Source organism: Dipodomys ordii, unplaced genomic scaffold (genome assembly GCF_000151885.1).
Source record: "Dipodomys ordii isolate 6190 unplaced genomic scaffold, Dord_2.0 Scaffold37, whole genome shotgun sequence".
NCBI classification, from domain to species: Eukaryota; Metazoa; Chordata; class Mammalia; order Rodentia; family Heteromyidae; genus Dipodomys; species Dipodomys ordii.
The window spans coordinates 9,084,510-9,107,871 of record NW_012267253.1 but is presented as its reverse complement, the minus strand read 5'-3'; the positions used below and the strand labels follow the sequence as shown (position 1 = coordinate 9,107,871).

The following is a 23,362-nucleotide window of genomic DNA, read 5'->3' as shown; positions in this document are numbered from 1 at the left end:
AGGAAGTTGTATGGTAAAGGAACTTCCTACATCCTCATTATGGTGGTAGTTACACAAATCTACACACACACACACACACACACACTTTTTATGTGTTAGCTTTTTTAACGCAATCTTGCTTTGTGACACTGCACTGAGAACTAAAAGTAAGACTATATGGTAAACAGCTTTGAACAATAAATGTTAGTTCCTCAATTACTTTTAGTCCCTTGCCCCAACTCTTTCTTCCTCTTAGCCAAGCTTCAGATTCTTGTAAGTCATCAGTATTCCCAGCAGCCAGAATCCATCCATGTGCTTGGTACAAATCAGAATTAGGAAATCCTGCTGGAGATGATTTGGATATACATCTGCCAGCACTGACTCAGCCCTTACCAGCCATATTTCAGAATTAAGTCAGTGCAAAGACCCCTTTTAACAGGACCATTTATTTCTTAGATCAATGGATGCTGTCAAAACAGGAAATGTTAAAAGTCAAGACACAAATCTCATTCCTAAAGTTACATGAAATATATCCCTGTCTTCTGGAAAATGGGCACATGTTCTCTTTGTTCAATGCTGGGTATCGATACAGTTATTTCAGTGATGCTCTCCAGCCTGGCAAGCTGTGCTTTGTCACACATAGTTATGCTAGAAATGGCTAGCTATAGATTGCAGTCCCTTTTAATGAAGAGTTCTTTTCTTTCTGTCCCTTATTGCTATTTATTTCTACCAATGAAGTATGGTAAAAGACAAATGTTGCTTTTCCTCTAGTTCATTGTGTGTGCTATTTACCCAGAGTCTGATCTATGCTGGCACTTGGTACCTAGAGAAACAGAATGTGTTCTTTATAATTATTTTATGTTCTTCAGAGGCAAAGCAGAGTTATTTTCCTGGATCTCTGCTAAAATGGCCGGTCTGTATTTAAGAGCAACATTGCTTTAACAATGCTTTGTTTTTTCTCCCCACAGAAATAATTAATTTTCAGAGAATCCTTCTTCCTTCTGTCAAAATATAAATCACTCAGCAGGATTAAAGATAAATATCATTAGGCTATCAACAGAAAAATTAAATAATTGAATAAACAGTCCTTCAAAATCCTATAATATATTTATTATCTGAGAAGGAGACTTGAATACAGGGTTATATTCTGAGCATCAAATCTTTCTAACTTTCCTTATGAATCTATTTTAAATAATATTATACATTTGTTCTTCTCTTAACAGAGTTCATTTGAACATTCGACATTTGCATTTTACAGTCAGTAAAAGATAATTATTGAACGCATATGCTTTCTGATTAAATGTGTGAAAGATCTAAATAGAAAACGGAAATTAGTTTGAAATGCTTTGTGAAAGACCCAAACTTATCTGTGGCATCTTCTATGTCATTGTTGATGATTGTCAGTCAGTCAGAACACACAGAATTTAGAAAGAGGTTTATTCCTATTTAATCTTCCCCTATCTGAGCAGAACTAGCCTCCATGTTGGCCTACTTGTGACAGTTGCCTTTCATTATTATACCGTGTGCTCAATGCTGTCCCTAAAATAATAAATAATAAATAAAAAGCGCAGTGAAAGAGTAGGCATAGTGGCTTGCACCTATAATCCTAGCTACTCATGAGACTGAGATGGGGCATTGAACTTAATCATGACTAACCGTCCCAAGCTGCAGCTCTCTTCCATAGCAGATGTCCACTCTTCATCTGCATGGATCAAATTTGAATTGTATTCAAGCCTCTGCATGCCCCAAACTGTAGGACATGGATGTTAGTCCCTTCAAAGAGTTTTCCCAGGGAGTTAGGGGGAGATGGGAAGGGATGGGAAAGGGGAAACAGAGGAGGAAGCAACAATGCTTGGTAAGAAATGTACTCATTATCTTGCCCATGTAATTGTAACCCCTCTGTACGGTATTTTCACAATAAAAAAAAAGAGTTCTCCCAATGCCTCCCATACTTGGCTTAAAGTAGACAAGCATCCTTTACACATGAAGGAAGAACAGATACAGAGCATTGGTGCACTTCTATACCAATCCTCACTTGGAAATCTGGGGAACCCAATGAACTCTTTGTACTACTAATGCAAGCTAAAGGTAGATGATGGAGTAACTGTAACTGGATTAATTTTTCTGTGTATTACAGTGATCCAGCACATCAAAGTAAGGCAACGGACATTTGCATCTATTATGCTTGTCAGAATTTGGGTCAAAATAAAGAGGAATTTTTTAAATATCAAATGGAAGGTCAAGTTATATATGGAAGCTCATTTGTCCTATGTACAACTATTTTTCCTTGTGTCATGAAGATCCATGAGTGACATCAAGAGAAGTGCAACAAATAGATGCACAAATGATCAAAAGTGGGTAGACATCTACTGGGTCATGGTAACTAGTTTGTTCTAGTTATTTAGATTCTATCTATTTTTCCAAATGACTTGATATTTTTCAGCTCAGTCTATCTCTTTGAATATTCTTCTTGAACACATTCTCCAAAAGTTAATTATGGTAAGAGTTTGACCTAAAGCGTGTGAGACACAAACTGTCATGGCATTTTGAGGTCAGGAAGATGATCAATTCCTTTTCTGTGTATCCTTTGCCAAGCTGTTCTCAGTTTAATTTTTTAACTTGTGTGAAATTGAAAAAAAAACACAACCTGAGCCCAGTGTCATTCACACTTGGACCATCATAAAAAAGGCAGTTTTCTCCAAAAAGAATATTGGCTGCTTTCCAGGCTGCCTGAAATTTTCTTTAATGGAATCTTTTAGACTATTCTCCCTTAAGCCAGAAAGGGAAATTAAATTTGGCCAAGGGTGAATGGACTGCCCAAGATAGGAATTCCTTCCAACAGAGACAGAGCTCAAGGGAATCCTAAGCTTCCAAATCTTAGGGATGGAAGTATAAATCTGGCCTAACCCATTTAACACGGAACAAGCATTAAGCAAAGAAGATTTTCAGCTAGTGCTAGTAGTCACATTAATCATCCTACCCACTCAGGAAGCTGAGATCTGAGGATCACAGTTTGAAGCAAACCCATGAGTTCTTATCTCAAGTTAACCAGTTAAAAGCCAGAAATGGAGGTGGGGCTCAAGGGGTAGAGCACCAATCTTGAGTGAAAAAGCCAAGCAAGCGTATGAGACCCTGAGTTCCAATGCCAGTACTGACATGCATAAACACACATATACACACACATACAACACAGCTTTTATTTTCAGAGCCATTTGGTGGATTGCTAATTCTTTCTGAAACCACTCATATGCTATGTCCTCATGGAGAGGGGTGAAAGTGCATGTAACAAGCATAGTGTGACTCTACACACTAAAAGTTCTATGTAGGCTAGGCGCTGGTGGTTCATACCTGCAATCCTGGCTACTCAGGAGGCTGAGTTCTGAGGATAGATTGTGGGTCAATGCCAACCCAGGCAGGAAAGGCGGAGAGATTCTTATCTCCAATTAACCACCAGAAAACTGGAAGTGGCACTGTGGCTCAAGTAGTAGGGTGCTAGTCTTGGACAAAAGAGCTCAGGGATAGCACTCAGGACCTGGGTTCAAGCCCCATAACCATAGGAAAAAAAGCAAGCAAATAAATATGATGTTTGGGACTTGGTAAGAATTTCAGACTTGAAAAGCTAATCATGAACTATGTCAAGAATAACATATACTGAATAACAGAATACATGTCCATAAAATGATATTCATCTTAATAGTTCTGCTCTTTAAAAAGCATAGAATATTGATGTAATTGTGCACTAGTGCTTTTTCTTTTATTATAGAGGTAAATACTATTCTTATTCTGGTGTTAGATGATGTTATAATTTCTTTTTCATCTTAATGAATATATATGTGTATGTATACAGATATATCTATATAATATAGATATACACACATATATATTATATATTTAAATGTTTTTACATATAGGCTTTATTACTCATATACAATGAAGGTAATAGGTCTGGAGATCAGGAGACAACTGTCACTGCAAAGGTAGTTTGTTTTACTCACAGATTCCAAGAGAAGAAATCAGTGAGAGAGCAGCATCAATGAGGAGGCAAAGGAAAGTAAGGGAGACTTCATAGTCGTTTCCATATACGAAGGGGTAAACCAGGTTAAAATAGGCTGGTCAAAGAGCTGTCCTTAACTATCTGATGATGTCTAGTGATGGGAAGATTAGGCCAGTAAATAGTGTCTTGGGCTAACTTGGGGGCTGCCCCTTATGTTTGCTGCCTGGCATTATGAGAAAGTATTGCGCCACACATCACTAGCCTCGGGGAAAGACCAAATTCACATCTGAAGTATTGTTTCTACATGAATTCATATTGCTTCCATACCATCATAGAAGTTTAAAAATTATACATCTAACAACTGAAAGCCAGGGACTGTACATCAAATTGTAATTTACCCTGCATGGTTTATCGTCTCAAAACATTTCTATTAACAATCCATCATTTCTACCAACACATCTTACTGCTTTTGAGTTTTTTCACGTCTGCCAGAAAAAAAACATAAGGAAATTTCTTGTGTTGAAAGTCTGCATCATTAATTTCACATTTTTACTTTCCTTTTCTGCTATAATAAATTAAAACTAAAAGATTATAATAAGCAGTTTAGCTACATTTTAAGTTATATTTTTCCATTTTAGTATAATACAAATAATTCCTAATTATAATTTCACTTCTTCTTGGCCTATGTATGACTTAAAAGGATGTTTTTTATATTGTATAGTTTTGATTTTCACAGTGGGTGTACAGAGGTTTCAGGAAGGGGTTATCTTAATTTAATGTGATTTAAGGAAAGAAAATTATTTTTATCCTAATTTGTTTTGTGACTCAGTTCTTGGTTAATACTTAGCATTTCTTATTGATGTATTTTCCAGTTATTATGAAAACCACCTTATTTAATAATGGGCATTAATTTCTTTGTTCACTTTTACTCCATGTTTGGTAAATGTGTGCATGTCTGTCTATCTTTCTTGTATATTAAATTTTTTGTACCAGTACTGGGGCTTGAACTCAGGGCCTGGGCACTGCCCCTTACCTTTTCCCATCAAGGCTTTCTACCACTTGAGTCACAGTTCCACTCAGGACTTTTTGCTGGTTAATTGAAGAGAAGGATCTCATAGACTTTGAACCACAATCCTCAGATTTCAACCTTCTGAGCAGCTAGGATTATAGGGGTGAACAACCAGCATCTGGTTCAGATTAAATATTTGATCCTCTAAAGGAATTGTTTTGCTAAAATTGTATTAGGGGCTACTTAAATACATAGCTTTATTTTACCCTTGCATTTCAATGATATTTTTAGGTACACAATTCTCAATTGGCAAATATTTTCTCCAATAATTTTGGAGATACTTTTACACAATTTTCTAGTTTTGTTTCTTTGAAGATAATGTAGTTTTCCCTCTACTTGCATTGAAAACATTTTGTTTTATGGCTCTAACCATTTTAATTCTCGGGCATCAAAGTGTAAATTTTGTTGTCTTTCTTGGGACGTCATGGGATTTCTGAGTCTGAAGATTTATATCTTTTATACATTTTAACTTTGGGAAATTTCTGGATGTTATTTCATTTGAAAATGCCAGTTCTTCATTACTTTCTAAAAGGCTTATGACATGATTAGAAAGAAGAAATTCAAGGAGGGAAGGAGTGAAGAGGGAGAGAAGAAATAAGGAAAGATAGAAGGAAGGAGGAGGAGGAAAGGGGAGGGCAGGAAGGAAAGAGGGAAGAATGACATTTGCATTTCTTTTTTTTCTTTTTTGTCATGGAGCTCGAACTCTGGGCCTGAGTGCTGTCCCTCAGCTTTTCAGCTCAAGGCTAGCACTCTACCACTTGGGCCACAGTGCCACTTCTGGTTTTTTGGTGTTTTACTGGAGATCAGAGTTTCACAGCCTTTCCTACCCCAGCTGGCTTTGAACTTTGATCCTCAGATCTCAGCCTCCTGAATAGCTAGGCTTACAGGCATGAGCCACCAGTGCCTGACTACATTTCATTCTTCATGACTCATCTTATGTGCCAGTTTGACATCAAAATGCAAATGCCTTGCCCAACAAATCTGGAAATTCCTCCCAGGAAACTTTGGTTCCCATTCTGGTTTGCATTTACTGCTGCTTAGGTTAACAGCTAAGATTCGGTTGCTTTCTTTGGACCCTTGGGAATTCCTGGCACTTCTTCCCAAGCCCAGCTATGCCTGTTAAAATATTTGTTACATGTTGTACAAGTCTTCTAGGTGATTTTAGTGGATATATCTTCAGATTATTTAGTTTATAGTATTTCAGAAAACATAAATCAAGACTTCTAATATTTAAAACTTCAATTGTGTCAGTAAATTTGAAACACTTAACACAAGCATGGTCTCTAAAAACTTTAGACAACATGCTTTCTACTAGAGCTGAGTCAGATGTGTTACCTAGTTAAGTTGTTATGAAATGAATCACTTATTCCAAGACCTTATTCTTTGTATATCTCATTAACAATTTATTTTAATACTTAAGACTCTCTTGGAACTTTTAAACTGAGTAGTTTTATTTGTTTTTTGTTTTAATTGCCTAGGATTGAACGAAGGGCCTTGCTAGGTGCTCTAGCTAGGCAGGTGCTCTACCAATGAGCTACATATCCAGACTTATAGTTGTTTCATTTGTATGTGTTCATCACTCTGTACTTTGCAATAAATAGTAACAAAAGAAACAGACATTTGTCAACTAAGGTCTAGTGAGGACATTTTGGGTAATGTAAGCTAATCTTGATTATTTTTTGATGATTGTGTGATTTTTCCTGAAAGTTTTCCAAATCCATCATACCTAATCCTAATCCTAAATAAAATCTTTTTAAAAATTTTTTTAACTATTTTATTATTTTAATTTTATTTTATTAAAACCTTGGCTTAAACTCGGAGGAGTATGGGAAGGGATGGGAAGGGGAAACAACGAGGAGGCTACAATGCTTGATAAGAAATGTACTCATTATCTTGCCTATGTAATTGTAACTCCTCTGTATGGTATTCTCACAATAAAAAAAAAAGACTCAGGGCCTCAAACACTTGCCAAGCTTTCTTTCTCACAGCTGTTGCTCTACCACTTGAGCCTTACATCTAGTCTGGCATTTTTTTCTGATTAATTGAGATAGAATCTTTTCTACCTTGCCTGGCTTCAAATTGCAATTCTCATGTCTCAGTTTCTTGGGTACCTAAGATTATAGGCATGAATCATCAACTTTTAGCTTGGCTTACTTATTATGTCTTCAGTAGGACCTGATAGTTTTGAGGCACAGGGTCAAAAGTTAACTTTCCTTTTACATACTGTGTACTTGTTTTTCCTCATTTTAACCCTTGAGTCACACTTATAGTTAGCTACTACATTGGTTATGGCCCAGAACTGGTTTCTGGCAGTCCCAAGTTTTCTGGGTTTGCTCCAGAGCAAAAGGATTCTCTCAGGATTCCTCAACAAAGAGCAGATACATAAAAAAGAGAGCAGAGGCCGGTTTGCCTCTTAGAAGCACTACATGAAACAGGTTTCACTGTCACCTGGATATGGTAAGAGGCCACAGCAATGAACATTTGTTAAGTTCTCCAAGCCCATGGTGTTTAATTACAGTCCCTGCTGAGTGGCTGCCTTGTGGAAAACAGGTTTAAAGAGAAAAGGAAACCAAATCCATAATCAATTACAAAGTCAGAAAAATCCAGAGTGAAGGAAAGCCAAGGAAAGAGAAGTGTTCCCATGGCAGAGATACCCAAAGACCACTTGTAATTTTCACTCCCAAGCCTAGAATTTTTAAGACTGAGCTATATATAGCCAGTACTCAGCCATTCAGTAAATGTCATGTTCCAAGCATAGTCCTAGGCATTTTGTATACAGCAGTAACAAATGATAGGGCTTACATTCTGGTTATATGACAGGCAGACAGGTGATAGATAGATTGATAGATAGATAGATACATACATACATACATACATGCATACATGCATGCATACATACATAGACACACAGATACATAGATAGATACATAGACAGAGAGACAGACAATAGATAGATGAAGCATATGTTAGAAGTATTGTGAAGAAAAACTTAAGCAGAAAGATAGGCCAGAGGCTACGTTCAGGGAATCAAAATTTTAAACAGGATGGTCAAACAAATCTTCACTGAGAAAGTGGCATTTGAACAAATAGGAGCACCTCAGAAAGCCATTTTCTTGCCGTTGTGTTTCAAGCCTTTTTGTTAGAAGCTTATATAGTCATGTTGAAAAGATGAATCTGAGAACGTTACTAAGGTGTCAAGGCCTATGAAAATGAAGAGTAGAAAACTCCTGTGGGGTACTGAGGCCACTGCAGGCAATTTGAAATTTTTCCATGAGTGAATGAAGAAGATATTAGCAGAAATGTTGTGGTGGGGATCAAGACAAAGTTGTAGTGGGGATAAGGACAAATATTTCAAGTAGAAGAAAACAGCAAAAGCTGGAAGTGGCTTAGGTTAAGAGAAGACTTTTTCAGATGGGAAAAATATTGACAGACAGAATTCTGTAGAGAAGAAAAAATAGATGCACAAATGTATGAAAGAAACAGACAAATTTGTGTAATGGTTACAGGACTCAAAGAGAGAGTAAAATACAGAGTATGAATGAGCAGGACCGCTTAGGGTCAGGACCCAGGACAGCTCACTCTTGTTAACAGTGGGAAGAAGGCAGGTATAGAAGTATGGAGGCTGGAGGGTTGATGGCCATGAGATACCTAAGAATAGGAGGACATTAAGTCATAGTTTCTATTTTCCTCTGAATTGGGATGTGAGGTAAGCTGAGCATGAACTAAAGGAAGATGCCCGGAGTGACTGACATACAAAAATAGAAGGGCCCAGCCCAGGGCTACAGGAAACCCCATGGAGTACTGTTGTGAACAAGGTTCATATTCCAGCTTTGCCATGTGTCAGCCGTGTGCCCCAGGGAATGAGTTTTAGTATTCTTAAACTCATTTCTTCATGCAAAATGGAGTTGGATAACAGTGTGCCTATACCCATTTATGCTGAGGGTGGAGAAAGTAAATGTAAATGTGTTTCAACTATTATTATTATTATTATTATTATTATTATTGCAGGCACTCAGTATACACAGCTGTTGGCTGGTCTCATATATTAAGCACACAATGATTTATCAGTGGATACAGTGTGATGCTTTATATCCATTCTCTTTTCAGGAGGTTTGTCCTTACCAAGCTTCAAGTAATTCCAAAAGGAGCATTTTCAGGATTTGGGGACCTGGAGAAAATGTATGTATCTGATAATCACTGTGTCAATGTCTCAGGTTAGCTATAGTGAGCAACCTCAGGTTATGACGAGTATGACCTTCTGTACAATCAAATCTCCCATAGCCACCAGTTCCACATCAGCAGATTCAACTAACCATGGGCTAGAAATATTTGACAAACAAAAGTGTCTATTGATCATGTGCAGAACTGCTCTGGTTATTCCCTAGTCATTATGGTTTTTAACAGCTAGTTACACAGATATGTGTGATATTCAGTAATATAAGTAATCTAGAGATAATTTATGTAGGAATATACAGGAGTATGTAGAAGGATGTTCATGGATTATATGCAAATACTGTACCATTTTATATTAGGGACTTGACTATCTGAGAATTGTTGCATGCAATGTGGAGCCTGGAGCCAATCCTTCATGAAAACTACAGTTAAAATCAAATTCATGGGAGTAGAGGTATGGCTGACGTCCTAGAGTCCCCAGCTTGAGCAAAAAGAGGCAAGTGAGAGTGTAGGCCCTGACTACAAGTACTGACACACACTCACAAAAAAGTCAAATTCATGTGTCAAGAAAACTTCTGCATACCCACCCATCTTATTCCCATATCATGCTTCCTGGATATTTCTGGGTATGGCTGTTGGAATGAGCCAAAGGTCAAGCGAGGGATCCCTGAACAAGGAGTTGCTCCCAAATCCCCAGTGAGTGGCATTTTCATTAGCTAAAACTTATTTTTTCTGTTTAAATTCCTTTTTCTTTCAAAGATTATTTACTATTAACTTTTGGCCAATAGTAGAATGTAACACTGGTGCTTTAGAGTCTCTAGACTTCTTACTTCCAAGCTATATATGCAGATAAGTGGTCATTGATCCATAAACTATCAGGAAAGTGAGTGCTTTAGATGATGTCCTTTGAAAATAGAGAACTTCTTTGTCACTGCAAATATTCACTTCTTATTGGGCTAGTTTAAGATTGGCCCCAAATAAGATGTTCTCTAAATAGGGTAGTTTTTTAAGAGAGCAAGAGAAAGAGGGAACGGGTGATGGAGACATAGAAACAGAGATTGTGGAGGGGCAAATCCTTCCACATTTAAACTAACCAGCCAGACTCAGGACTTAGATGGTAATAAGTTCAGCCATAGATAGACCAAGTATTCAGTGAATGATTCTTGATGTTATAAGATAAACGTAATTTTCCAATTCATGTGTTCCTCCTTGAGTCTGTTTTTTTTCTTTCTTGCTATTTTTTTTTTGGGGGGGGCGTCCAGTCGTGGGGCTTGAACTCTGGGCCTTGGCGCTGTCCCTCAGCTCTTCAGCTCAAGGCTAGCGCTCTACCATATGAGCCACAGCGCCACTTCCGGCTTTTTTCTTTTTGCTTATACGGTGCTGAGGAATTGAACCCAGGGCTTCATGCATGCAAGGCAAGAGCTCTACCACTGAGCCACCTTCCCAGCCCCTCTGTTGTTTTTTCTTCTAGTCCCTTTACCCCTGAAATAAGATTCATTACTTGCTAAGATCTGGAGAATTGAGAAAGGAATCCATTAACAAAGGGAGCACAAAGCCAAGAAGGTGGCAACATATGTCATCAATTAAGCCCCTGGCTTGGAGGAGAGTGGTCAGAATTCTAAATTGAGAGTTTCTTTAATATGCCTTACTAAGTAACTTTGATTAAATCACTTTATCCTCCAGAGTCTTGGCTTTTTCATCTGTGTATGAGGAGGGGAGGATTAAAGGGGTCTAATTCTGCTCTTGAATTCCTATCCTCTAGAGTTGGAAGAGTACCCATTTTAAGACTGTTTCCTAGTGTTTGTTTTGTTGAGGACACTCAACACCATGGGGATTTTAAGAAGGGTGCTCACCTAAGCACAGCTCACAAGGGAAGCTATTGAGTTGAAGAGCTTTGAACTTAAAGATATAGTCAAGCGTGGATTAGCCACTTGCTCTGCCTGGAGTGAACATAGACAAGATGACTTGACATCCCTGAGACCCCAGGCGTCCTTATAATTTTATAGAGATAAATTATGGGGCCAGAAATTCAGAGAGCAGAGATGATCTCACCTAATAAAATTCAGTTCGGCCAGTGTGACCGACCTCTCCCTGGGTATTCAGCACCAGATAGGACTCTGCTGTGATTGAATGACTAGCTGGGCTGATAGAACATAGTAATAATCAGAGAATCAAGCAGCTGGCTCAAACACAGCTTGTCCATTTCTACCTCATGTCTTTATTAATCATCCTGAACTGATATCCTGAGATGTCAAGAATAAAATCCATCTTATTTTAATACCCATTGAACCCTAAAGCATCCCCTGGTGGAGAGCTGAGCAGAGTTGAACTCTAAAGAAACTCTGTACCCCTCAGCCTCTAGGCTTACCTTCATTCTAGTGTCTCATCTTCTATACTTGGTCACAGGAAAATTCCCATCTCCATTTTAGACCCATCCCTTTCGCATTTCTCCCTCCTTCCTTTTTAATCAGTTTCTTGAGTTTAATACTTAATTTCATCTTCAATATCTCCCTCTTAAAAAAACATAATTTCTTTCATTCATTTCTGCATGCACATGTAATCAAGTTTACTTATCCTTGTTAAAAGAAGAAGAAAAGAAAATCCTTCTGTATAAATTTCAACTTTCTACCATGTTACCACATAAACACACACACACACACACACACACACACACACACACACTGGCTCTTTTCTTTCAGTCATCCTCAGGCTGTGCCTATGTGTCATTGGATAACAAATTCTTCAACACTGTTAAAATTATTTTATCAAACATCCCAATTACTTCCCATGTGAATGAGAAAAATACATGATGAATTTAAATTCTTCCATGTCTGGTGCACAGTCAGTCATCAATAATGATAAAAAAGATTTATAATAGTTATAACTGCAGTTATAACTGCAATGAGGATGGTAATCATGAAACTCTAAATCTATAAATCCCATTACTCTTCAAGTTTCAGTTTAATTCTAGAAACCGTCTCTAACCACCCAAGCCATGGAGACTTTGTCTTCTTGGTAGGCATTAGTAGTGTGCCTCGCTACCAGTATTCAACTTCCATTTTTTTCCAGCAGAGGCTTCAACTATTTAGTGGTGTTTTCTCTCTCCCTCCAAGTCCAGATGCTTGAGGTAGTAATTTCCAACTCTAAATATGGAACTCATGACCCAGGAAATAGCAATTTGAGTATCACATACTCTTAGCTGTAATGGTTGTTCCAGGAAAGAATGTGTGATCTACACATCTCACACTAAATTTTAATGCTTTTATGAGTTTAAAGAAGTATAAGGTGAGCTCTTTTTTTTAGTACTACTCCCAAGGAAAAGTGAAACCAGGAGAGTTGCCAATTTTCTACTACCAGAGATGGGACTGAGAGATGAAGCTAAGATCCTGGAAGGGTTGTCTGAGAGGGAATGTTCCAAGTTGAAAACCAGTATAAAGCTGTTTCTTCCTCTTTGGGCTTCAAAGACAGTTGAGTCATTACATTCCCTCCTTTACCTTAAGCCTTTTCAGCATTTGTTTTCTTTTGCCACTCAGAATATGAAGAGCCCTAACAAATATAATACAGGTATCACTTATTCTGCACATTGCTTCTTATGCATTTGGGGGTTATATTTCAAATTATAATTTTATATCTGCCCGTGTCATAGTAAGTTCTTAGCCAATGCTCAAGTCTCTTTATTATTGATCACTGTCAGTGGTAATGTTTAGCATATTGTTTTCATATCTTGTCTCTACAAACTAATTTATCTGTCCATTCATTTGTATTCATGCACTTGTCATATATTTATGGCATGTGTAGCTGTGTGAGGCAGCATGAATTCAATGCTGAGCAAAAACAAATGTGGCTTGTGTTCATGGAATGAATGTTCATGGCAAGTGGTCATAGCTGTTAGAAATTAAATTATCTCATAAATAATATAAAATTGCTAAGATGTCATCTACTATTTAGAGACTGCTAGTTACTTGACTGTGTCTATAGTAGTGGGTTTGGCCTACTGGAAGAGGTTAGGGAGAGCTTTGTGGGGGAGTAACATTGGCATAAGAATCTGAAGGATGAGCAATGAGCAAGTAGGCAAAAGTGGCCAAGTAGAAAGGACACTCTTCTTTTGTAAAGGTAATGTACAGAGAGGAGTTAGTGTTGCATGAGTCTAGTAATGAGTATATTTCTTTTTGAACAGTGTCACCTCTTCCTTTGTTTTGTCCCAGTTTTTCCCTTCTTTCTCCCCTCCTCCACAAGTTGTATAATTCTTTTTTCAACATAATGTCTAGTGAGTATCACTACTGCATTTGTTCACCCTTTCTCCCTTGATTTCTGGGCTCCCCCTTACCCTCCCCCAAACAATCTTACATAGAAGACAAAAGATACAGAAGTAAAAAGCAGTGACAAAAATGCAGAAACAAAATGAAAAAGCAAAGTAACATACAACCTTTTTTTTCCATTTCTTGGAGTTCATTTTGATAAACATCATTTTATATGATCATGTGCACATAAGTATGGTGCCTTTTTGATGCTCTCCTAAGAATATCCTCCTTTAGTCTCACTGTGTGAGTACTGTTTAATTTGTCATAATTTTTTGTCTTTTATCATCCATTGTATTTACTTGTAGATTTACAGGCACATTCTAATTACCCGAGAGAAATCATGCACCCTGTTTCTTTGGGTCTGGCTTACTTCAGTTAATATATTTTTTAAAAAGTCTTTCCACTTCCTTATGAATGGGGCAATGTCATTCTTTCTGATGGAAGCATAGAATTCCACTGTGTATATATACCACATTTTCTTGATCCATTCATCCACTGAGGGGCATCTGAGCTGATCCCATGTCTTGGCTTTTGTAAACAATACTGCAATGAACATGGTCATGTTGGTAGCCAGTTTTGTAGTCCCAGGAGTGGAATTGCTGAGCCATAGGGAAACTCTATGTTTAGTCATTTGAGAAACCTTCATACTGCTTTCCAGAGTGGTTGAACAAGTTAACATTCCCACCAACAGTGCAGTAGCATTCCCTTCTGTCCACATCCCTGCCAACATGTTATTGTTAATTTTCTTGATAATGGTCATTCTAATTGGGGTGACCTAGAGTCTCAATTTTGTTTTGAATTACATTTCTTTATGGCAGGGGATGTTGAGCATTTCTTCATGTGTCTTTTGGCTATTCTTACTTCTTCTTCTGAGAAGTCTTTCTTTAAGTCTTTAGCCCATGTATTAATTGGGTTGTTGTTTCTTTAAGGGTTTAGCCCATATATTAACTGGATTGTTGCTTTTTTGTTGGGGGGGAGTGATTTTTTTGAGGTCTAAGACATGAGGCCTTTGTCTGATGCATAGCTGATAAAAAAAAATCTCCTTCCATTCTGTGGACTTTCTTTTTATCTTTCTAGTGATGCTCTTTGCCATGCAGAAATTCTTTAGTTTGATTCAATCACATTTATCCAGTCTGTGATTTGCTGTGATTCTGGATTTTTACTTAGAAATTTCTTCCTGTGCCAAGAGCCCTAGTATTTCCCCTACCACTTCTTGTGATAGTTTTGTGGTATTTGGCCTTGCATTGAGGCCTTTGATCCATTTGTAATTGATTCTGGTGCAGGATGATATATAAGGACCTAGCTTCAGTTTTCTATATATGGATAGCCAAATGGTACCGGCACCATTTGTTGAAGAGGCTGTTTTCCTCCTCTCCTGTGTTTTGGGCTCCCTTATCAAATATTAAGTGGCTACAGACCTGTGGGTTTATTTCTGGGTCTTCTATTCTATTCCATTGATCCCAGGCCTATTCTTGTGCCAGTACCAAACTGTTTTTATAACTATGGTTTTGTAATAATTTGAAGTTTGGTATTGATATTCTTCCAGTACTGTTCTTCCTTCTAAGAATTGTTTTTGCAATTCAGAGTATTCCATATAAATTTTTGATTTGCTTCCTTTATATCATTGAAGAATATTGTTGGGATCTTGATGGGTATTTCATTGAATTTACAGATAGCTTCAGGTAGTATTGCCATTTTCACCATGTTAATCCTTCCAATCCAGGAACATGGAAAGTTTTTCCATTTCCTTAAATCTGCTTTCATTTTTTCCTTCATCTTTGGTTAAGTTAATTTTAGGTATTTTATTTTCTTTGAGGCCATTGCAAAAGGATTTGCTTTCCTGATTTACTTCCAGTTCTTCTCATTGTTGGCATACAAAAAAGCTACTGGTTTTTGTGGGTTGATTTTATACCCTGCTACTTTGCCAAAGTTTTAGATCATCTCAAATAACTTGGGAGAGTAATCAATAGGATTCTTTAAATACATGATCATGTCATATGCAAAAAGGGATCATTATACTTCTTCTTTCCCTATTTGGATCTAAGAGTACGCTAATCAGAAGAAATAGCATGTTCATGGTGAGCTGGATACCATCTTACCTCTTTTGAACTAAAAGAGGACTGAGTAAAGGAGAGCATTCAAAAGATTCACTTAGGCACAGCAATAGTCCCGCAGTATTAAGGGGTCTCCTTTTTATAGTAAGAAGAAAGGGAAGGCACAGTGCCTGTGTGAATATACAGAGGTGGGTGCACATTTCTAAAAGCTGACACAACCAGATGCCAATTCAGATGATCACTTTGGATGCTGTGTTGAAGGTGGGAATGAAAGGGAAGCACAAGGAGGCTTGTTGTTACTAAGCACTTTGGTTTTTCATCCTCCCAGTCACATAGGGGGCAGTGACATTTTACAGGTGAAGAAACAAGGTTATAGACCTCAAATACCGGTCAACGTAACACAGTGGGTAAGGAATTTTAAAAAAGATGCTCCAAAACAGAATGTATCTCATGTTTATAGGTTTAGCCTAGTTGTTTTAAATTCTGAGCTGATGTATGTCTCTTTTCTGCTTTCAGATCTTCCCCTGTATTATATAAGCCTTTTAACTTCTCCAAGCATCACCTTATCTGGGAGTGTACAAAATAGCTCCTATTTCAAAGTTGTCAAGAAGTTTAAGTATACATTACTGTCTACACACACTATGGGTTTGTCTCTTCTCCCCATTCTCCTTTTAGAATGAAAGTGCATGCTTCGCCCCTTCAAGGTCACCCTTCATTAGCCCAGCTTGAGCCAGGCCCCTCTATCTTTATCAGCAGTTAAGAGAGAAAAGGTATTTTTGGTAGACAGATGTTTCTGCATTAGAAATGAAAAGGCCTTATAAATATGTTTGAAACAATAACAAGAAAGAAAAAACCACTTGTGTCCTTATCTTGGGGTTCATTTCACTTAACATCATCTTATCTGACCTCTTTTGCTTGTCATATATATACTAGTTATTGTACATAAGGGAAACCATGGGACCTATGTTTCTTTGCACCTGGCTTACTTTACTTAATATAATTTTTTCCAGGTCTTTCCAAGTGATTTTTTTTGTTGCTTTGCATGTCCCTCCCCCACAGTATAACCCCTGTTTTTACTGCATTTGATGTTGATATAATTTAGGGAGGGGAGGGAAAAATAGAGATACAGGTTGACCCATTGCAACAATGAGATGTATAAGATGCTATGTCAAAAAACGAACTTTACAATTTAGGCGGTGGTGTGGGGGTGTGGAATGAATGTAGTCCTGGAGATGGGAGGGAAGGGATGGGAAGGGGAAATAAAGGAGGAGGCAACAAAGCTTAATAAGAAATATACTCATTACCTTGCTCATGTGATTGTAACACCTCTGTACATTATTTTCACAATAAAAAACTTATTAAAAAAAAGGCCACCACTCATACCTTAGCTTTTCATCTTAGACCACTTTACTCAACACTGCTTTGGGTTTTGCTGGGGTGGGGGCAGTGCAGGGTCAGAAAGAAAGTCATTAAACTCTCTGCAATGAGAAGTGGCTTTGCAAAGTGCACTGTAAACTGTTTACATTGTCTTTAATTACTTCGGAGCCATATGTCAGCCTGGTATAAAGTGTGAAGATTACACTGAATAGATTGGGGGGAGTAGGTGACAATGTGCTGATTTATGGTAACCAGAAAAATTATGTATGGAAATGAGTTCAATTTAAAAACACATCTATGTACTATTATAACACTGGAAGGGGAAGAAAAGCCAGTTTGTAACAAAATATCCTTGAAAATAGGAGCATGATGAATATGTAAATGAGACCAATCAGCATCAGCTGAGATACAGTATATGCAGATGACTTGGCCAGGAGCCAAAAAGTGAAATAGCTCTCAAACCATAAATATGGACCATATAAAATTCATTTGAAATATTCATGATAACATAAGGACAAAAATATAATCAAGTGATTTATTTGCATATAAAAATGAGAACATAAGTCTGACACTCCAGGCTCCACCCCCAGATCACTGGGGAAAGAAATGTTGACTTAACAGAGGAACTTTTAGGGGAAGAGATTTATTGTGTGGGAACTACTGCAAGCATACTGAAAAACTTGACTATCCTCCTCGTTCTCAGTTTTTTGGACTCACTCCTCACAGATAAAAAGAAAAAGAATAAATCAGGTATCTTCAATAGTGCTAGAAAATTTGAGTTCCAATCAGCTTTGACTCCTGAGTGCTTCCTTGTTAGAGGACTCAAATCCAGAAAAGGCTGGGGTCCCGTTTTCTGACTTACGGCAAGAAAGAGTAGTTGATGATTCTATGGGCTTCTGGTAAATAATAATAATAATAATAATAATGGGGGAGGGGAGGCCAACATGCACTGGTTGGGCTCTAAATGGGAAATGGGCACATGAGTCCCTAGCTATAAAAAGCATGATAGTGTTCAGTAGCTTTCATTTTCATCTCCAGTTGAATTTTAGCATCCCCTAGCGGATTTTATTGGGTGGTTTTTGTTTGTTTGTTTTTTAAAGAATCCACATGCCTGAATACCATTCCCACAGATTTTTTAAAATTTCATTTTCTTAGAATGGGTACAGGCAGTAAACACTTTTCAAGCTTCCTTAGTGATTCTAACGTATATATAGAATGGAAAACTATTAAAGTAGGTGTATCCAATTTACACAAGGAACATTCAAGAACATGTAGATTATGTGTAGAAGATAACCCTGTTTTTACTGTATTTGATGTTGGTATAATTTGTGGAGGGAAAGGGAAAAACAAATTGTTTAAATAGGGATACAGGTGGACCTGTTGCAACAATAAGATGTACAAGATGCTAGGTTGAAAAAAGAACTTTACAACTTTGGCGAGGTAGGGGTGTGGTCATGGAGATGGAGGGAAGGGATGAGAAGGGAAAAACAAAGGAGGAGGCAACAATGCTTGATAAGAAATGTACTCATTGCCTTGCTCATGTAATTGTAACCCCTTTGTACAGCATTTTCACAATAAAAAAACTTATTTAAAAAAATAGAAGGTTGGAAGGACACAAAGGAAAAGATAGAATTGAAGCTCCTTATAGAACAAGGGGTGTCATAATGTGATCAGTATTAAAAAAGGATACTTTCAACAATCATGTGAAATATCTAATTTGTTGTTTAAGATTGCTCACATACAGATTATTTGTTGGTTTTTTTTGTTTTGGTTTGTTTGGGGTTTTTGTTTTTTGTTTTTGCTAGTCCTAAGGCTTGAACTCAGGGCCTGGATGCTGTTTTTGAGCTTATTTGTTCAGAGCTAGCAATCTACCACTTGAGCCACAGCTCCACTTTTAGATTTTTTTTTTTTAATCATTAACTGGAGATAAGAGTCTCATGGGATTTCCTGCCTCGGCTGACTGCAAACTATGATCCTCAGATCTCAGCCTCCTGAATGAATGTCTGTTAGTATTTTTATTTTATTTTATTTTATTTTTTGCCAGTCGTGGGGCCTGAACTCTGGGCCTGGGCACTGTCCCTGAGCTCTTCAGCTCAAGGCGAGCGCTCTACCACTTGAGCCACAGCGTCACTTGCAGCTTTTCCTGCTTATGTGGTGCTGAGGACTCCAACCCAGGGCCTCATGCATGTAAGGCAAGCGCTCTACCACTGAGCCACCTTCCCAGCCCTGTCTGTTAGTATTTTTAAAGAATTTTTGTGTTTGTGTTTGTAGGGAAATTAGTCTATATATTTGTTTTCTGGTAATTTCTTTAGGCTCTATTGGTGTTGAAAAAAAGCAATCGGGGAGGACTATTTCATTGTCTATATCCTGGAAGACCTTGTTTTCTAGAGTTTGATAAAGATTTTTTGTTCACAAGTGGTGGCAATAATGTTGGTACCTGGGGCCGCGAAGATGGCGGCGCGGGGGAGGGGAAAATAAAAAAAAATGTTGGTACCTATGAGGGGACAATGTAAAGTGCAAAACTTAACTCAAATTGATTGTAGGTTTAACCAAAAAAGGTTTCAGGGGAAAAAATCCAGGGGAAATTCTCACAATTTGAGATAGGCAAAAATCTTAAATAGGATGAAATTAAAACATTATTTTGGACTTTATAAAAACATAAAAGGAAGAGGAGGAGGAGGGGGGGAGGGGAGGGGGAGGGGGAGGGGAAGGAGGAGGGGGAGGAGGAGGAGGAGGATTTGACAAAGAACTTTTGTCAAGAATATATAAGGAACCCTTAGAAGTAAAAACTAAGTATACAAACAGTTCAATTAAAATGGGCAAAAGATCTGAAAGATGGAAGATATACCATAAGCAGTAAGCACATGAATATATGTCCATCACTAGCCATTAGGGAAATGCACAACAAAATACCATTTTATGCTCCCTAGATTGGCCTAAATTCAAAACTGATAATGTAAGGTATTGGTGAGGACATGGAGCAACTGGAACTCTTGGTTCTTTGGAACTCTTGGGACATTCCTGGTAAGAATACAAAACAGTGGAACTCTTTTAGAAACAATCTCTCAGTTTCTTATATTCACCAAATAGAAATAAAAACATTATGCCCACACTAAGAATGGTTCATTAGAGATCTATTCCTACTAGCTCAAATGTCAAACAACCAAAATACATGTCAGCACACCACTATATAAACAGTGTTATGGATGGACATGCTAACCAATGTGGACACTAATCATTATGGATGGCTAATAACAACAGCATAGCTTCATCTGTCAAAGTCACACTAAACAAGCTAGGAATATAATTTTATCATATAAAACTCAAGGAAATTCTATTCTTTAGACACTGAAAGCAGCCTTGGGCTTGAGGTGATGGTGAGGATTGTCTCAGAAAAAAACACAAGGGCACTTTTTCAGCATGGAAGAGATATTTTATTTCTTGGTTGTGGCCATGATTACAGAATACATCCATTTGTGCAAGTGATTATACGTCAATAAAGTTGATTTTTTTAAAAAAAACAAACCTCTACGATAATTGTATACCTATTCTGAGCCAGTGTTCTTGGTTAATCCACACTTAACAGACAGGAACACTGGCATTCAGGAAGGGCAGGCCATCAGCGCACATGGCAGGGTCCTTTATGTGGTAAAGCTGAGATTCAGTTCCACAGTAATCTGGTTCTTTCTAGTCAAACCTCTGATTTTATAAGCAACAACCATTTGAAAGAATTATTCTGAAGGAGATGGTCATTAAAATTTTGTTGTTTTATATAAATAAAACAATTGTTGTTATATATATATATATATATATAATAGAGAGAGAGACAGAGGAGAGAGAGAGAGAGAGAAAGAGTTAGAAAACAACATTTCCTTATCTAAGCATTTTGAATCTCCAGAAATCAGAACCTAGAGTAGTTTTCTATTGGGCCAGACACAGAGGCAAAGAAATCTCTTCTTAGAACATTTGTTTTTTAAATTCCAGTGTGCCATGTCTTCTGGGTAAAGCCTGTGATGAGAACAACTTTTTCAAGGATTTGCAAACAGAGCTCTCTGATAAATTAACTTACTTGCAGTTGGGGAATTTTACCAGCCAGGACAATTAAGTTGTCATTGTTGACTCAGGTCAACCATGACTCTGGGTACAGAATAAAGTGAAAGTCCTTATCTCACTTACTGTTCTCCATAAGTATCAGAAAATAAGTGTTTTTGCTTATTTATTGCTCATGTTTCCAGTAAGTCTCTTTATATTCAACTATTTTCTAGGTAGGTCCTTAAAATAAATTCTACAATATCTAAGAGCTTCCCAGCTCAGAAAGGGAATGGTTTATTAGTTTTGTGTTAATATGCTTGGTTTGTTGTTTGTTTGTTTGGCTTTTGTTTCATTTCTCCTTTGATTTCTTTTACTTGTTGGGTGGGGTAGGAGGGCCAGTCTGAAGGAGAAACAAGAGTTCCTAAGATCTAGAATTGTGTGTGTGTGTGTGTGTGTGTGTGTTTTCATGCATGCATGCGGGGGGGGGGAGAGGGGGAAGCCTAGGTGTTTTCCTCTGACCTTTTTTGCTCAAGGCTAACACTCTACCACCTCAGCCACAGGCTCTTTTTGGTGATAAATTGGAGATGAGGTGCAAGAATTTTCCTGTCCAAGCTGGCTCTGAACCTCAATCCTCAGATATCAACCAACCTTGGTAGGATTACAGTAGTGAGCCAATGGTGCTTTGCCTGAGATCTATAGATACTCTAACCCCATACTTAAAGTTCCCCACATTTCATGCTTTTTCCATGGGGGCTACAGTGGAACATCTTAGCTGGAAAGGACTACAAGGAATGGAATACAGGAAAAATATAGGTGAGAAGCCACTGTGAACTAGTAGTTTATAATAATAATGTCTAGGTTGTAGATGCTTTCTTCATTGGGAAAGCAGTATCTACCCTCATTACATTTCCCATGCTTAAAATCCATGATATCTAAGTTTCTTATGTGTGAGATTCTTCCAACCTCTTGGCTACTTGATTTTTTTTTCAAAGCAAGACGAATTCAGGTAACTCCTGCCTGATGCTTTACATTCAGCCCCTAAGACTTATAGGTGGCAAAACTTGACAGGTTGCTCAAGGCTATTCAGACTTGCCATCCAACACAAATCTACTTTCTAATCAATAGCCAACAAGTCTAACTACTATGCTCTAAGATTTCTGACCTTCCTTGACCAGGCAGGCTTGAGAGAGACCCCTCCATCTCATGCACATACTAGAAAACAAGCCAGTATTTTCCTCCTTCCTGTCAGTAACTCAATCTTTACATCTACCTGGAGAAGATACAATTAAGGCAGCATATACTCAAGTAAATAATATCCTTGTGGCTCTGCTCTGAGGACTCTTGTTAAGTTTTTTTTTTTCTTTTTAAAGAGGATGGCATTGAAATAAAAAGATGTAATCTAAAGGCAAGCTCCAATCGATGCACAAACTATTTATTTTTATCTCCTTATTTAGCCCATGCCCATGATAACCACATCCATCTAGACCATTTATGACTTAATAAGATGCTTTAAATAGTGAAAGACTGAAAGAGAAGATGGACCCACTCACCTGCTGACCCCTCAACGAATAAACAATCTGAATCTTACACTTCATAAAACTCCCTTGTCCTCCTCCATCTAATCTGGCTAGCCTACACAGAAATCAAATAAGCAAGAAGTGTTTTTATAGTTCACAATATTCTAGAAGTTAAACAGAAAGGAAAACTAAGGGGGCTAAATGCCAGAGTGAATAGAGTGGAAATTAACCATCCCAGTAGGCCTGAGGTTCTAAGAAAGTTTGGGTATTGACATAGCACTTGTTAATGCCAAATGTTCTACAAATGGAAAGTTTGTACTTGGAACTCAGATGATTTGCAAACAAAAAGTGTAAACAAATGAAAGATATGAATAACAAGGAGAGTGAGTACATGTGCTCTGTTTTTCCACTAACTACTGATCTCTCCTTTGCTTTTCTCATATTCCAAAGCACCTGGCACATGCCTGGGTCCAACAAAATGATAATGACACACAAAATTTATCAGGTCTCCCCCCTGATTTCTTTCCTAACCTTTCAGAACCTGCCTCCTGTCCCCATTCCCTTCTTTTCTACAAGAAAGACATACTTTATGTTTTACTACTATTATCATCACATTTTTCTAGCTCATTGAGATATGATTGATATAGAAATTTTACAAATGTAAAGTATATGATAAGGTATGTTGATAAACATATATATATATATATATATATATATATATATATATATATATATTTTTTTTTTTTTTAAATATCTTAAATATATACGAAATAAGAGGTTACAGGTCTGTACCACCATGCCTGGCTAGAAAGATATTTTTATAGTTATAAAACTCCATAAACATATATATATATATATGTATATAT

The 23,362-nt window shown here is 37.5% G+C and overlaps 1 protein-coding gene across 2 annotated transcripts in view; it reads left to right on the top strand.

Moving 5' to 3' along the window:
- Positions 1-23,362, top strand: part of Fshr (follicle stimulating hormone receptor) — a 158,546-nt gene that overhangs the window by 49,217 nt on the left and 85,967 nt on the right. For both annotated transcript variants that reach the window (XM_013017926.1, XM_013017925.1), the window contains exon 2: positions 9,150-9,221. In XM_013017926.1, the coding sequence (XP_012873380.1) occupies positions 9,150-9,221 (72 nt within the window). The remainder of the gene's footprint in view (positions 1-9,149; positions 9,222-23,362) is intronic.